The 13024-nt window shown below is 41.4% G+C and overlaps 1 protein-coding gene across 1 annotated transcript; it reads left to right on the forward strand.

The window, feature by feature from the left end:
- The first annotated feature begins 3524 nt into the window (after window positions 1-3524).
- On the forward strand, window positions 3525-13024 carry LOC117528017 (keratin, type I cytoskeletal 13-like). Its single transcript, XM_034190540.1, has 8 exons — window positions 3525-4101; window positions 7356-7438; window positions 8833-8989; window positions 9070-9231; window positions 9312-9437; window positions 9640-9714; window positions 9796-9932; window positions 12780-13024. The coding sequence occupies exons 1-8, from the start codon at window positions 3652-3654 to the stop codon at window positions 12838-12840; spliced, it is 1251 nt and encodes a 416-aa protein (XP_034046431.1). The 5' UTR covers window positions 3525-3651; the 3' UTR covers window positions 12841-13024.

Genomic DNA, 13024 nt, shown 5'->3' on the forward strand with positions numbered 1-13024 from the left:
ACATATATAACCATGCAAACTTACGGTATCGCCCGAATATTAAAGCTGCTAATGGCTCGAAGTCAGAGACCTGTTTGTTTCACCTCTGTGAAGAACTTGTTAATAGATGGTCCAGTCGTTAGCTGGTAAGCTTTCAATCTGTGTGTTTTTTCAGATGCTGTTTAGATATTTATGGAGTATGTTCATGTGTGACTTAGTTTTTCAAATCGTGTTTTTAGCTTTTTTCTAGCTTTCTGGTTTGTAATGAACGTGTGATATGTATCCCAGAGCAATTGTCATGGTAACCAGTCTGATATGGGAAAATATTAGACCGGAAATCAGCCAATCAGAGTGTGCATAGTGTCGCAGTCATATATTAATGGTGCTTATCTCTAGATTCTGTAGTGTGAAGCGGATGAGGCTCTACATCTCCCCAAGGTGGGAAGCCAGTCTGATGCAGGTTACCTCCACATCCAAGGCCAGCACCCATTTACAGCTGGGTGTGCTAAGACAATGCAGATTAAGTGTCATGTCCAAGGATACAGACAGGTAGCAAGAGTAGGAATCAAACACAGCTGTACATATTGGCAGGTCAGCTCTTTATCCACTGAGGTACCTGCTCTAATCATAGGTGAGGATAAGCATATAGATCAATTCAATTTCATTTTATTTACATAGCGCCAAATCATAACATAAATCAACCCAAGCCAATTCACAATGGTAAGCACGTTGGCAACAGTGGTATGGAAAAGCTCCCTTGGATGTTATTAATTGTAGGAAGAAACCTTAAGGAGACCAGGCTCAGAGGGGGTAACCATCTGGTTTGGCCATAGCACCAATAACAAAAATCAAATAAATAAGTTACATCAAAGAATTGTCAAGCATGTAAAAAACAGCTATCATAGAACTAGTCATTCAGGTAAAATGTCCAGTGGTCAAAACGACCACAAATCAACCAGGAGGTAAAGGTCATGGACCCGTGTCCATCATGGACAGTTCATTCTCTTAAACCTTCAATAGCACAGGCACTTAACCCGTCTAAACCCTCTATTTACTGTCGGTGATGGTAAGGGCAGAGTTCTTGGGATGCATGTGATTCTGGTAAATCGAGAGCCTTGCCTTCTGGCTCAGCTCTTTATTTACCACAGCGGTCCAGTACACAGTCCACAGGACCTCACATGCAGCCCCAATCTGTCTGTGTGAATTGCATGCTTCATCTTAACCCCACTCTTGAAAAAGATCCTGAAATACTTGAACTCCTCCACTTGGGGCATTAAGTCTCCCCGACCCAGAGACAACAAGTCCTCTCACACTCACAGCCTCAAACCTGCTCAGCGCACATCAGACATTGCCGCCCGAAGAACCCAACGGAACCACATCATCCACAAAAACCAGAGATGCAATTCTGAGGTTACCAACATGCACAGTACTGTACATAATAAGTAATATCTGCTTGTGGGCTCTGGAACTCTGTCAGTTCGAGTTTGAAGCAGTTGGCTGTTGAGTCTCTGTGTAAAGGTTAAGGTGGAGGCACTTTGACAGACTGAGTGATGGACGGAGTTAACGTGTTGGCATGTTACCTGCAGCCTTAAACAGACCACATAGCTGCACATATATGAGCACCTGATGTAAAAACATACCAAGACTTATGCACCATGCATACATACAAACACGCACACAAATACTTGGAAATTGAACAAAGTAATACAATTGAGCACAAGAAAATGAGAACAAAAACAACAAAAGAATACCTAAACCGCTTAAAAAAGATCTGCAAAACACAGCTGACACCAAAAAATAAGATCACAGCCATAAACCAGTTTGCAATACCAGTGGTGACCTATGGGTTTGGCATAGTAAACTGGCCACAATGTGAGCTTAATAAGTTGGACACAAAAACCAGGAAAATGCTCACCCTCCACAAAATCACATACAGAAATCAGTGCATGGACAGAATATATCACCCTCGCAGAGAAGGCAGTATGGGTCTCACTGAAATCAACCAGGCCTACAGAGCATCGATAATAAGTATTGGACAGTACTTAAAGAGCTCTGAAGAAGAAATCGTAAAAACGGTCACACAACACCACGAGGCCATAACTGAACGGACCTCAATCACTAAACTGGAAAAAAACTTTGGCGGAGAACTTCTACAAGAGAGAAAAAGCAACAGTCTCATGCCTGCAACAAAACTTGCAAGACAAACCAGAGAACAATACAGCAAAAGAGAAGGAAAACATTGAGTGGAAAGATGGAAACAGCACAAAAGAGCCGGACGTTTCCAAGAAGAACTCGAAAAGGAATACATCGACAAAGTTGGATCAATGCAATGGCTAAAAAATGGAAAACTTGGTTTTGATGGAGAAAGAATTCTGATTGGAGCACAAGATCAGGGACTTCTAACAAATGGCTTCAAAAAAATGGCAGGGATCTCACAGAATGATAAATGCCGATTCTGTCATACAGCTGTTGAGAGTGTAAACCATCTAACTTCAGCATGCCAGATCCTCATGGCAGATGGGCATTATACATCCAGACACAACAAGATCTGTCAATATCTCCACTGGAAGATCTGCAAGGAACTGGAGATGGAAGTCAAAGAACATATCTGGGAGCACGAGCCAGCACCAGTCTCATCCAACGGAAAAGTAACGATCTTCTACGACAAAGAGATCCCAGCAGGAAGACACATTGAAGGAGGTGCAATCAAACCTGATATTGTCATCTGGAACAAGCAAGAGAAAACAGCCAAAATCATCGATGTGACAGTCCCCAATGACTACGGCCTGAATTGAGCTGAAAGGGGAAAGATCTCGAAATACCAAGACCTGAAAAATGACCTACGAACAACATGGTCATTGAAAGACATCGATATCATCCCAGTTGTAGTGAGAGCAACAGGCCTGATGAAGAAGAACCTGAAGAAATACCTTGAGGCAGAGAGCCCTCGTATACAATGCCAGATCTGGTTAGGATAACTATAGAGCCTAGGGTGCAACTTTAGACCCCAGGTTTGGGGCCCATTGCATTCTACTAAAAAGACATCAAAGATAAATGAAAAACCAAAAGGCACACACAGTCATGCCATCACGCCCGTCATGCAGCTGTAAAAGGTTTCTTGGCTGCAGGGCAAAGAGGTACATACATGTGACAGCAGATCAACTCCCATCAGTCAACTGCCTAGATTAGCAGCAATTCAACAATACATTCCACCTTTGCAAAATGCTACAACTATGAAGTGCTGTCCTTGCCGTCTCCATGGTAATACAAGAAACTAATGCATGCTTTATGTCTATGTGCCAGTGGCGGTTTCCCACACCTGAGCTGGGTGAAGTAGGACGATGTGAGGAGTGTATGCTGGGTGCCAGGAGGCGGTTTGGTTTCAGTCTCCACCTTCACACTGTGAATCCTTTGTCCTGGGAGAGAAAGTGCAGATCCAGCAGTAAAAGGATATGTTTGGAATTGCCGTGTGTTCGATCACACGGCAGGAAGGAGGTTGACCACACCCCTCGCCTGCAGGTCATCCCGCCTATTCACCTTTAAAAAGCGGAAACCAGTCCCTCACTCCTCACTCTCTGCTCTCCTCCTCACTCTGGCCAGAGAACACAGACCAACAGGAGATCTCCTCCTCTTCTCTTCATCGCGACAACCGTAAACAGCATAGCAAGAAGCATGAGTCTGCATGGTGGGATGCAAAGAATGGCGTTTAGTAGTGCCAGCATGGGGGGAGGAGTGGGACACTCCAGCATTCAAATCTCCCAAGGCAGAAGATTATACTCTGGAATTGGTGGAGATGCTGCAGGTGGAGGTGCAAGTTATGGTGCAAGATTTGGAGGAGCTGGAGGAGGTGCAGGATTTGGTGCAGGATTTGGTACAGGTGGAGGTGCAGGTGGAGGATTTGGAGGAGGTGCAGGGGTCGATGACAGCCTGATCACCAATGAGAAGTTCACCATGCAGAACCTCAATGACCGTCTGGCTAACTACCTGGTCAAGGTGGCGGCACTGGAGAAGGCCAACGCCGAGCTGGAGCTGAAGATTCGCCAGTTTGTGGAGAACAAAGTTGGTCCGACCGCCAAAGACTACAGCGCCTACCTAGCCACCATAGCAGATCTGCAAGGCAAGGTAAGGAAGAGGGGCAGCATGGGAAATTGTGCTCAGCGTCATCTGTAGATGCTACCACCACCGAGGCAACCAACTTAATAATTTGGTTGTTATTATAATCACATTCATTATTGTTACAATAATAAATCCACACACAAAATAATGTTGTTTTATGATATGATTATGATGAAATGATATGAATGTAACTGTAAACATAAACAAGTTACAAAAAAATTCATGACAGGTTAAAAAAATCATTTAGGTAACATGAATCCAAATAATAATAATAATGTATAAAATAATTTTTGATAGCCAACTTAAATCATCTAATTAAGGGTCGTGGGGGGCTGGAGCCTATCCCAGCAGGCATAGGGCATGAGGCGGGGTTCACCCTGGACAGGACGCCAGTCTGTCGCAGGGTCACATATAGACAAAAAAACACATTCACACCCGCACGCACAATTTAAAGTGTTCAATCAACCTAACCTGCATGTCTTTCAATGTGGGAGGAACCCACGCAAGCATGGGGAAAACATGCAAACTCCACACAGAAAGGCCACAGGCGGGAATCGATCCCATGACCTTCTTGCTGTGAGGCAACAGTACTAACCACTAATCCACCGTGCTGTCAATATCATGAATATAAATCATCAAAATAAATAAAGACATAAATGGGAACAACTCAATTATAGATTAAAACTATGTATGTTAGAGTAAAAAAAAAAAAAGAAAAACAAAACTATAAATTCATATAAGAAATATGAAATCTATTTTGGAGGGGGAAGTTGTCTTTGAATCAGTAAAAATAATGTAAAATCTGCATCGTTTACACTGTGAGACGATCAGCATCCACAAACGCCACAGGCCTCCACTGAGGCTACCACACCTTAAAAGAACAACTTGAACTGCTGTGTCGCCATGGCAACCACACCACGTCTCAAAGGTAAAGTAACTCTCCACCCTGCTCAGCGTGCCGCTCTCATTGGTAGAGGTGGGCGATACCGGGAATTTTGGTATTGATCCAATACCAAGTAAATACAGGCCCAGTATCGCCAATATCGATACCAATACCTTTTCATATTTAAGCTTCATAGATCCAAAGAATCCAAAAGACCTAGGATAGAATTTCGCCAAACACTGTACGTGACAACAAAATACTTTATTATAACAATCAACATTTTTGTTTAAAAAAAAAAATCACTCAACACAACTTAAAACAGAATCTCCTGAGGTAGAGGGCTGACAAACCACAATACAAGGGTGCGCTGCTCCGTGTTGTGTGACAGCGCAGTGCTGCTCTTACAGACAGAGAGTAGATATTGATGAATCTGCGTGCGTAGCAGTCAGTGCGTGCGGGAGAGAAAAAAGCTTGAGTATCGATCTTTTTACACAAGGATCATTCAGTATCAATACCAGCGTTGGTATCGATATTATCGATATTAGGATCGATCCGCCCACCTCTACTTATTGGAGCAACAACATACAGAATGTGTCTCTTTCAGTGCAGCTTCTTGTTCTGACTTTAACACGAAGTTAACACCCAAGTTTTTCATTGCCAACTGTAAATGGTCATCAAACCATTCCAATTGTATCTTTCTTAACTCTTCCGCATCAAACTCCATCGTGTCAATGTTTACAATGTGCTTGAGCAATAACAGGTGCTCATAAACTTTATGTTTCTTAAATATTTATTATGGCCACTCTTAAAACTTCAGTTATAATTTTATTACTGGTAAATTTTAGAATTAATGTAGATGAGATATACTCATTATCAATTATCTGGGAACTACTTTTTGCGCAGGAATTCATCAAGCACGTCGGCCGCAGGCGCGTACTAACACAGAATCCCCAGAAACTGGACAGTTATTCGGCCATAACGAGAGGGTCCGCTTTTAGCTTGCCATAAGCTAAGTTAGTGGCGCTGGTGAGAGTGTGGTAAGTCTCCTCAAAATAGATTTAATTTGGACGTATAAAAGTGCTCGCTGTGATTAGCTCACAAAGCGCTCTGTGTCGAGAAACTTGATGTGGCAGTTTTTACAACAGTGCTCATTGTTTGAAAGAATGTTTATGAGCTCACAAACATAGCTGTCAATCAAACCGTCTGTTTGAAAAGAAAAAAAAACAAAACAAAACAAAAAAACTTCAAACTGCTGGCTGACTACCAGCTGTCAATCAAACAAAGGTTGACTCTGAAAGAGGTGAAGAAAAAGGTGAATAAAATTGACTTCATTCTTATGCATAAAATATCCAAACATGTCTTACAAAACATTTACAAAAAGTGGCACATAGGAGTTAGCCTAATAAAATAAAATACGGTAGTTCTTCTCGCGTCATTGGCTCCTCACTGGAAGTGGGCGGACTCTCAAAACCTAAAACAATTCAGAGAAATACAGGAAAAAAGTGCCTGAGTTTGGGGGGGGGTCATAAAGTTGAAAATATTTCCTCCATCAACAAAATAACACATTGATTTCTTTATTTATTTATTCATTTCTTTATTTATTAATGAAGGGGCAGGTTTCAATACCGGTAAGGTTTGGGGGATTATTCGGTTCTGGATCTTGACCATTGACGTCAAAACCTGTACATGACTGCATACATTATTTTATGCCACTAGAAGACAGTATTGCTTATCTGATTGCTTAAATTGAAATGTGAGAGCAAACAGAAGGGACATTGGTTCCATATGACAGACCTCCACTAAATGTGCACACAGGAATCTCATGCACGATCTGTTTGCTGCAATATTAACATTTAAAATACCACCTAGGGCACCTTTAAATTACAAACCTGGAGGATTGAAGTCCACGGACAAACAAAATCTACACACTTTCTTGCTTTTTCAATCAGTCAATCAACAAAAATATATAAAACTGATTTTAAATTTCTGTCATTGAAGTAAATAAAAGGCAAGGGGTGTGAAGAGACTTTCTCCACTGTAGGTGTCGCTGTTGGAGTTGCTAAGTTCCATAGTTGGCCACACCCCTTACTGTTTCATCACAAAGTCTGGGCGTGACATTTGGGACACTGGGACGCAGCTCAGAACCTTCTCAGATCTTTTTACACGTCATCGCACATGTAATGTTCATGTTTTCACTGCTGTGTGGTGCACTAAGATTTACACCAGGTTCAACACCTCTGCATGTCTCATGCAGCAACTAAAGGGAATTCCTGCAAATCCCTGTTCACTTTGAAGCTGGCTAATTAAATCATGGTTGTCACATCTATTTACTGTGAACAGAAGATGGTGTTAGTATTTTTGTATATACTTTTCTCAGATCCAGGACGCCATCATCGCCCGAGGGACCGTGATGCTGAGCATTGACAACGCCAGGCTGGCTCAGGATGACTTCAGACTCAAGTCAGTGACTCCATGTCATTTATCACCGTTTGTTTAAATGTCACAGTGGATTATAAGGATATGCAGTTATTTTAAGAATAAAAAAACTCTAATTTATTACAAAGTAAAGCGATAGATCACAGTCAGTATATTCAAACAAACAGTAAATATCAAAGAAAAATAAGTAGTTCAAAGCAAATAGCAGACACTGAAGCAAATAAAAAAAAGTCATCCCTACTGTAAAACTTGCAAATAGTCTTTGTGTAAACTTTTTTTTTTCCTTCGGTGCTCACATTTTTTGTTTGAAGTTATGACACAACCTGTCATGTTGGGTGGATTTTTTTTTCTTTTTTTTTTTGCAGGGGCCTGTACAGGTCACTGAGGTGTCACTCAAACACTCATTAGCCAATGAGGATGCACAAATGCTGCTTTTTCCCTTTTTCATATTATTATTTTTCTTTAATATTCTTTAATAAAAAGAAGTTGTGTTGGATTATACTAACAAATTCTACATCTGAAAATCTGATTTTGATGATCACATAATCTTGAGCTCATAAATGTATCAAATTAAAACAAATCAGTCTTCAGTGGGGTTTAAACATTTTTGAAGACGAGATTCACAAACAAAAGCACTACTGCCCTCTGCTGGCTAAGGTAAGACACCAAGCAAGTGGTAATAGTAGTAGTAATGATAATATTAATAATAATAATGAATTAATAATAAATAAATAAAAATAAGGAAAAATACACTGTATTATCACTACTGAAAATAAATGCATATAATTTGTAAAAATATTGGATTTATCATGTCTAGCAGGATGCTTTTGTTAGCATTAGTCAAAACCTAGTCAAATGATTTTCATAAAATATTGTTGCAGGGGCAGGGCATGCTGCAATCTCAGGAAGCATATTCAAAGTAGCAATTTTTGGTTTAAGTTTGGCCCGAAATGAAAACATCTAGTCATATGTTTACAGCAATATTTTGTAATTAGGTCAAGGTTTAAGGTCAAATTTTACAAATTCTTCCCAAATCTTAAAATAAATAATTAAATAAATACTTTAAAAATAATTTAAAAAGGTCATGACTTGAGTGTTACCAAGTCCAGTGGCGCCACTTTCCACTTTCTTGGGTTTATATTTTTCATTCACTTATCACCTTTGAAAGCTGTGGGCAACGCTGGGGCCAAGCGGTTAGTGCGCTTGTCTCCAAAGCAGGAGGGTTCTAGCTCATTAACACCTGTGCCCATTCTCCATGTAAGAAGGGCATCCTGCTTAAGAACCTCTGTTAAATCCACATGTGGATCCATGTCAGACCTCCTGTGGACACCCCCAGTGGATAAAGAGAGAAGCCAAAAGAACTTAGATTTTAAAGCTGTGTTTTCATTTATATTTTTATGCCATACTGCTCCCTGCAGGTTTGAAAACGAGCTGGCCATGCGCCAGTCCGTGGAGGCCGACATCGCGGGACTGAAGATGCTAATGGGAGAACTGGGCGTGGCCAAAACTGACCTCACCATGCAGATTGATAGCCTGACGGACGAGTTGGCAGCCATGAAGAAGAACCATGAGGAGGTACTGCATCCTAGTCAAGGGCTCTTTTTGTAAATATCCATTGTGCCGGAAAACTGAGTACAGCGTGTGTCCTCCTGCAGGACCTATTGGCCATGAGGAACCAGATGAGCGGACAGGTGAACGTGGAGGTGGATGCCGGACCTACAGTGGATCTCAGCAAGATAATGGAGGATCTCAGAGAGGAATACGAGAACATCGCTGCTAAGAACAAAAAACAGCTGGAAGCCTGGTTTGAGGAGAAGGTGGGAAGATCTACAAAGTCCAGTTTTTTTAAAAAAAGATTCTTCTTCTTAACCAGTCTGACTTGTCATCTTCCTCTCAGACGGCGTCTCTCAGTCAGGAAGTGGCGGCCACAGAGGTGACCCTACAGACATCAACTACAGAAATCAAAGACATCAAATCCCAGCTTCAAGCTCTGGAGATCGAGCTCCAGTCACAGCTCAGCATGGTAACACTGCTAAGGATCTAACACTGGCTCTGTTCATGCTTGATGACGTTACAGTGCTGTGCAAAAGTTTTAGGCACACTAACAATCTGGCCATTGATTAATTCTGAACACTTTTTTTTTCCTTAAAGGGAGTCAGGTATGCACATCTGCATCATTGATATTTGTTGCCATGGTGACAGGTACATCATTTTTGTCTCTGCAGAAAGCATCACTGGAAGCGTCCCTCGGCGACCTTCAGAACCGATATGCCATCCAACTGAAGAACTACCAATCACAGGTGAGCGCCATCACTGGCAAACAGGTGTACTTGCATGGCGCTTGTGTTCCTTAACCAGCCCTTACGTTTGTGGCGGTTCAGGTGACCGCAATGGAGGAGCAGCTGATCCAGCTGAGGGCTGATCTTGAGAGGCAGGCACAAGAGTACCAGATGCTGCTGGATATCAAGACCCGTCTGGAGCTGGAGATCGCTGAGTACAAGAGGCTGTTGGACGGAGAGTAAGACCACCCAACTGACATCACAATCACTGTAGATATTCTCGTAGTGATGCATCATTCACAAAGCAACAAATCATAAAGGAGAATAGATTGTTTTGTGGCACAGGAGTACACTAAAGCAAACCAACCATTGGCTCAGAGTTCTGATAATAACACGAAGTCCTAAAGAAGGATAAAGGAGATGAAGTGATGTGACGGGCACAAAGAAGAAACCAAACTGTGTTAATAACTCAGGAAGAGAGAAATGGCTCCATTTGAGAGCCAATAATTACATCACATTTCTCTTATCTACACCTTCTTTCCTTCTCTTGAGTCTTTTCTGAGGGACTTAATTGCACAGAAATGATGTGAGGACAGAGAAAACCAGAGAAATGAGGCGTTCTTACAGGTGTAATCAGAAGCCACGACCATTTACAATGACATCATCACTTTTGGTTTGACAGCTTGTGTAAAGCTCCGCAGTAGTACACGCATATACTGTAGTACTGTTAGTTTTTTTTAAGGTAGTCCTCTCGAAATGAAACATGCATCTAATGAAACATCTAAGTTGGGGTTTCTATTAGATAGCAAATAGAATATATATTTTGTCTTCCTATAACAAGCTAGCAGGGTGAACTTTAGATAGATACCTAAAACATGTTACATCATAGCTTCTGTTTCTATAATAAAATAACCATATTTATAGCTTAGCCTACTAGCCATAATTTAATTTTACTACTAGTCTACAGACTATATATATGTTTAATACAATCTTCTCCTGTATGAATATTTAGGTTTTAGAAGCTAACTTCTATAATATTATGTAGTAACTATAGTTCTTGTATATGTTGTTTATTACCCTTGTGTAATTATCACTTATATACATGATGTCCATTTTCTTGAGCCGCTTGGGTGGGTAGGGAGAGTTCCCGTGGGATAAAAAAGCTTTGCAACTTACCACCCTGGTTCTCAAGACCAGGCACCTAAATGCCTCTACTCTACTCTATTCTACTTTTCTATTCTACTTGCCTTTTTTTTTTTTTTTTTAAGATATTTAGATATACTTTAGTATACACTAGTAGAGTCCTACTTTAGAATTGGAATGTATACGTTACTGAATTTTCATGCAGAGAAATATCGCCCTCTGCTGGTCGCCTATTAAACTTTCATCAGTTGGCGATCATCAAAATTAACAGAAGTAAACTGATGGTGACATTTTCCTGCTGAAACTGTTTTTTAAGTTGTTTTAATAAAATGAGACTTAAAATAGTTTTTAAGGCACTTTGGAAAATGTATGAAACAATGTGTCTACAAATATGGAATACGTTGTTGAGAAAGTGTAATGACACGGACCCACAACAGGGGGCGTAAATGAACGGACAATAGATGAGCCAAAAATACAACACTTTACTGTTGTGAAGCGTGCACAACGAAATACAGACAAATACAGAATTTGGACAGAGTCAAATGTACTAAGGTGACGTGTGGGCAGGCTCGAGGATAGAAGATGTCCGTCCAGAGAAGAGCCGGATCCCACACGATTTCCACTGCCACCGAACCCGGAGAATACTGGAGCCGCCAAGTTCCGAGTCCCCAGGTGGCCACCGTCTCTGGCTGTCGGATCTGGTACTGCTGGCAGGAAGCAGAAACAGTTATGTGTGGGTGTGTGTACACCCAGCAATACAATCAGCGACAGTTCCTTACTGGTGGGTAAGACACCTCCACCTCCAAAACAGGAACACAATAACAAAACCAGTAGCACCTACTGAACACGGCTGAGAGTTTTACCTGAAAGGCAAACGATATCTCAGCGACGAGGTGGAGATGTCGTCCGGCTTTTGTGTGTGTGGTTGATGACCAGGAGATTGGTGACAGCTGTCATAGTTGATGAGTGACAGCTGTCACCCCGGCTGTTCCTGAGAGGCGGCAGCGCCCTCTCGTACCTGGAGGCCCGCACTTCAGGCAGGGCGCCCTCTGGTGGTGGTGGGCCAGCAGTACCTCCTCTTCAGCGGCCCACACAACAGACGTACCCAAAACATCAGTGATACAGCTGCGATAGTTGGCAGACCATGAATCATATTTGTGCTGGCAGTGATGTAAATTCAAACATCAAGAGATATATGAAGATCTGGGTTACGGTTAACCAATTAGGGAATTAAGGACCTTGCCCAAGGGCCCTTGGTGATTTTCTGGTCAGGTTGGGATTTAAACCGAGGATCCTCTGGTCTCAAGCCCAACGTTTTAACCACTAGACCATCACCTCCCCACTTAACCGGATACGGGAATATGGGAAAACGTCATATGTTTCACAAAACTTTACTTGATACAGTATGGGGAACACTTCACATATGCTTCATGACTTTTAATCAAGGGGAAGCTTTACATGATTCACAATACTCTACTCGATACAACTTGAAATAGTAAAGGGGATGGCTCACACGTGCGTCTTGATACTTTATTTGATACAATAAGGGGAAAGCAGATAAAACCCATTTAAGGAAATACTAATAATCTGGTAATAATCTAAAAAAAAAAACTTCTTCCTTTAAACAGTGATGAAATTACTTGGAAATATGCCACTTTTAACTTTTCCATGCACACAGACATTTTTAGCTGAAAGAGAAAAAAAGGTTTTGAGTTTTCAGCCATTTATCTGTTTTCTTCTTATCCTGTTTCAGGGCCAAAAAAAAAAAAATCCCTTCTTCCTTTAAACTGTTTTGAATACAGTTTAAACAGTGATGAAATTACTTAGAAATATGCCACTTTTTTTTTTTTACCTTTTCCATGCACACAGACATTTTTAGCTGAAAGAGAAAAAATGTTTTGAGTTTTCAGCCATTTACCTGTTTTCTTCTTCTACTGTTTCAGGGGCAGTGGCTCCGCCTCCTCCTCATCCACCACCACAGTCGTTACCAAGGTGGTCCAGTAGACTAGCTGACCAATCACACGACTGTGTGAGCTGTGGCAGGTCAGGTCTGAGCCAATCAGCTTCGTGCATGTTGAAACAGCTCCAGAGTTAAAAAAAAAAAAAAAAACCTGATCCAGACATGTTCTGCAAGACCATCACAACTTTTGTCTGATTTTCTAACAAATAAAGCTTCATGAATGTGCCA

This window comes from Thalassophryne amazonica, chromosome 16, assembly GCF_902500255.1.
Source record: "Thalassophryne amazonica chromosome 16, fThaAma1.1, whole genome shotgun sequence".
NCBI lineage: Eukaryota > Metazoa > Chordata > Actinopteri > Batrachoidiformes > Batrachoididae > Thalassophryne > Thalassophryne amazonica.

What these genes read in the sequence shown, in the direction of transcription:
- LOC117528017 (XM_034190540.1), top strand. Translation starts at nt 3,652, where the DNA reads ATGAGTCTGCATGGTGGGATGCAAAGAATGGCGTTTAGTAGTGCCAGC. An exon ending in TCCAGTCACAGCTCAGCATG is followed by an intron (nt 9,438 to 9,639) that starts GTAACACTGCTA and finishes TTGTCTCTGCAG; the next exon opens with AAAGCATCACTGGAAGCGTC. An exon ending in AAGAGGCTGTTGGACGGAGA is followed by an intron (nt 9,933 to 12,779) that starts GTAAGACCACCC and finishes CTACTGTTTCAG; the next exon opens with GGGCAGTGGCTCCGCCTCCT.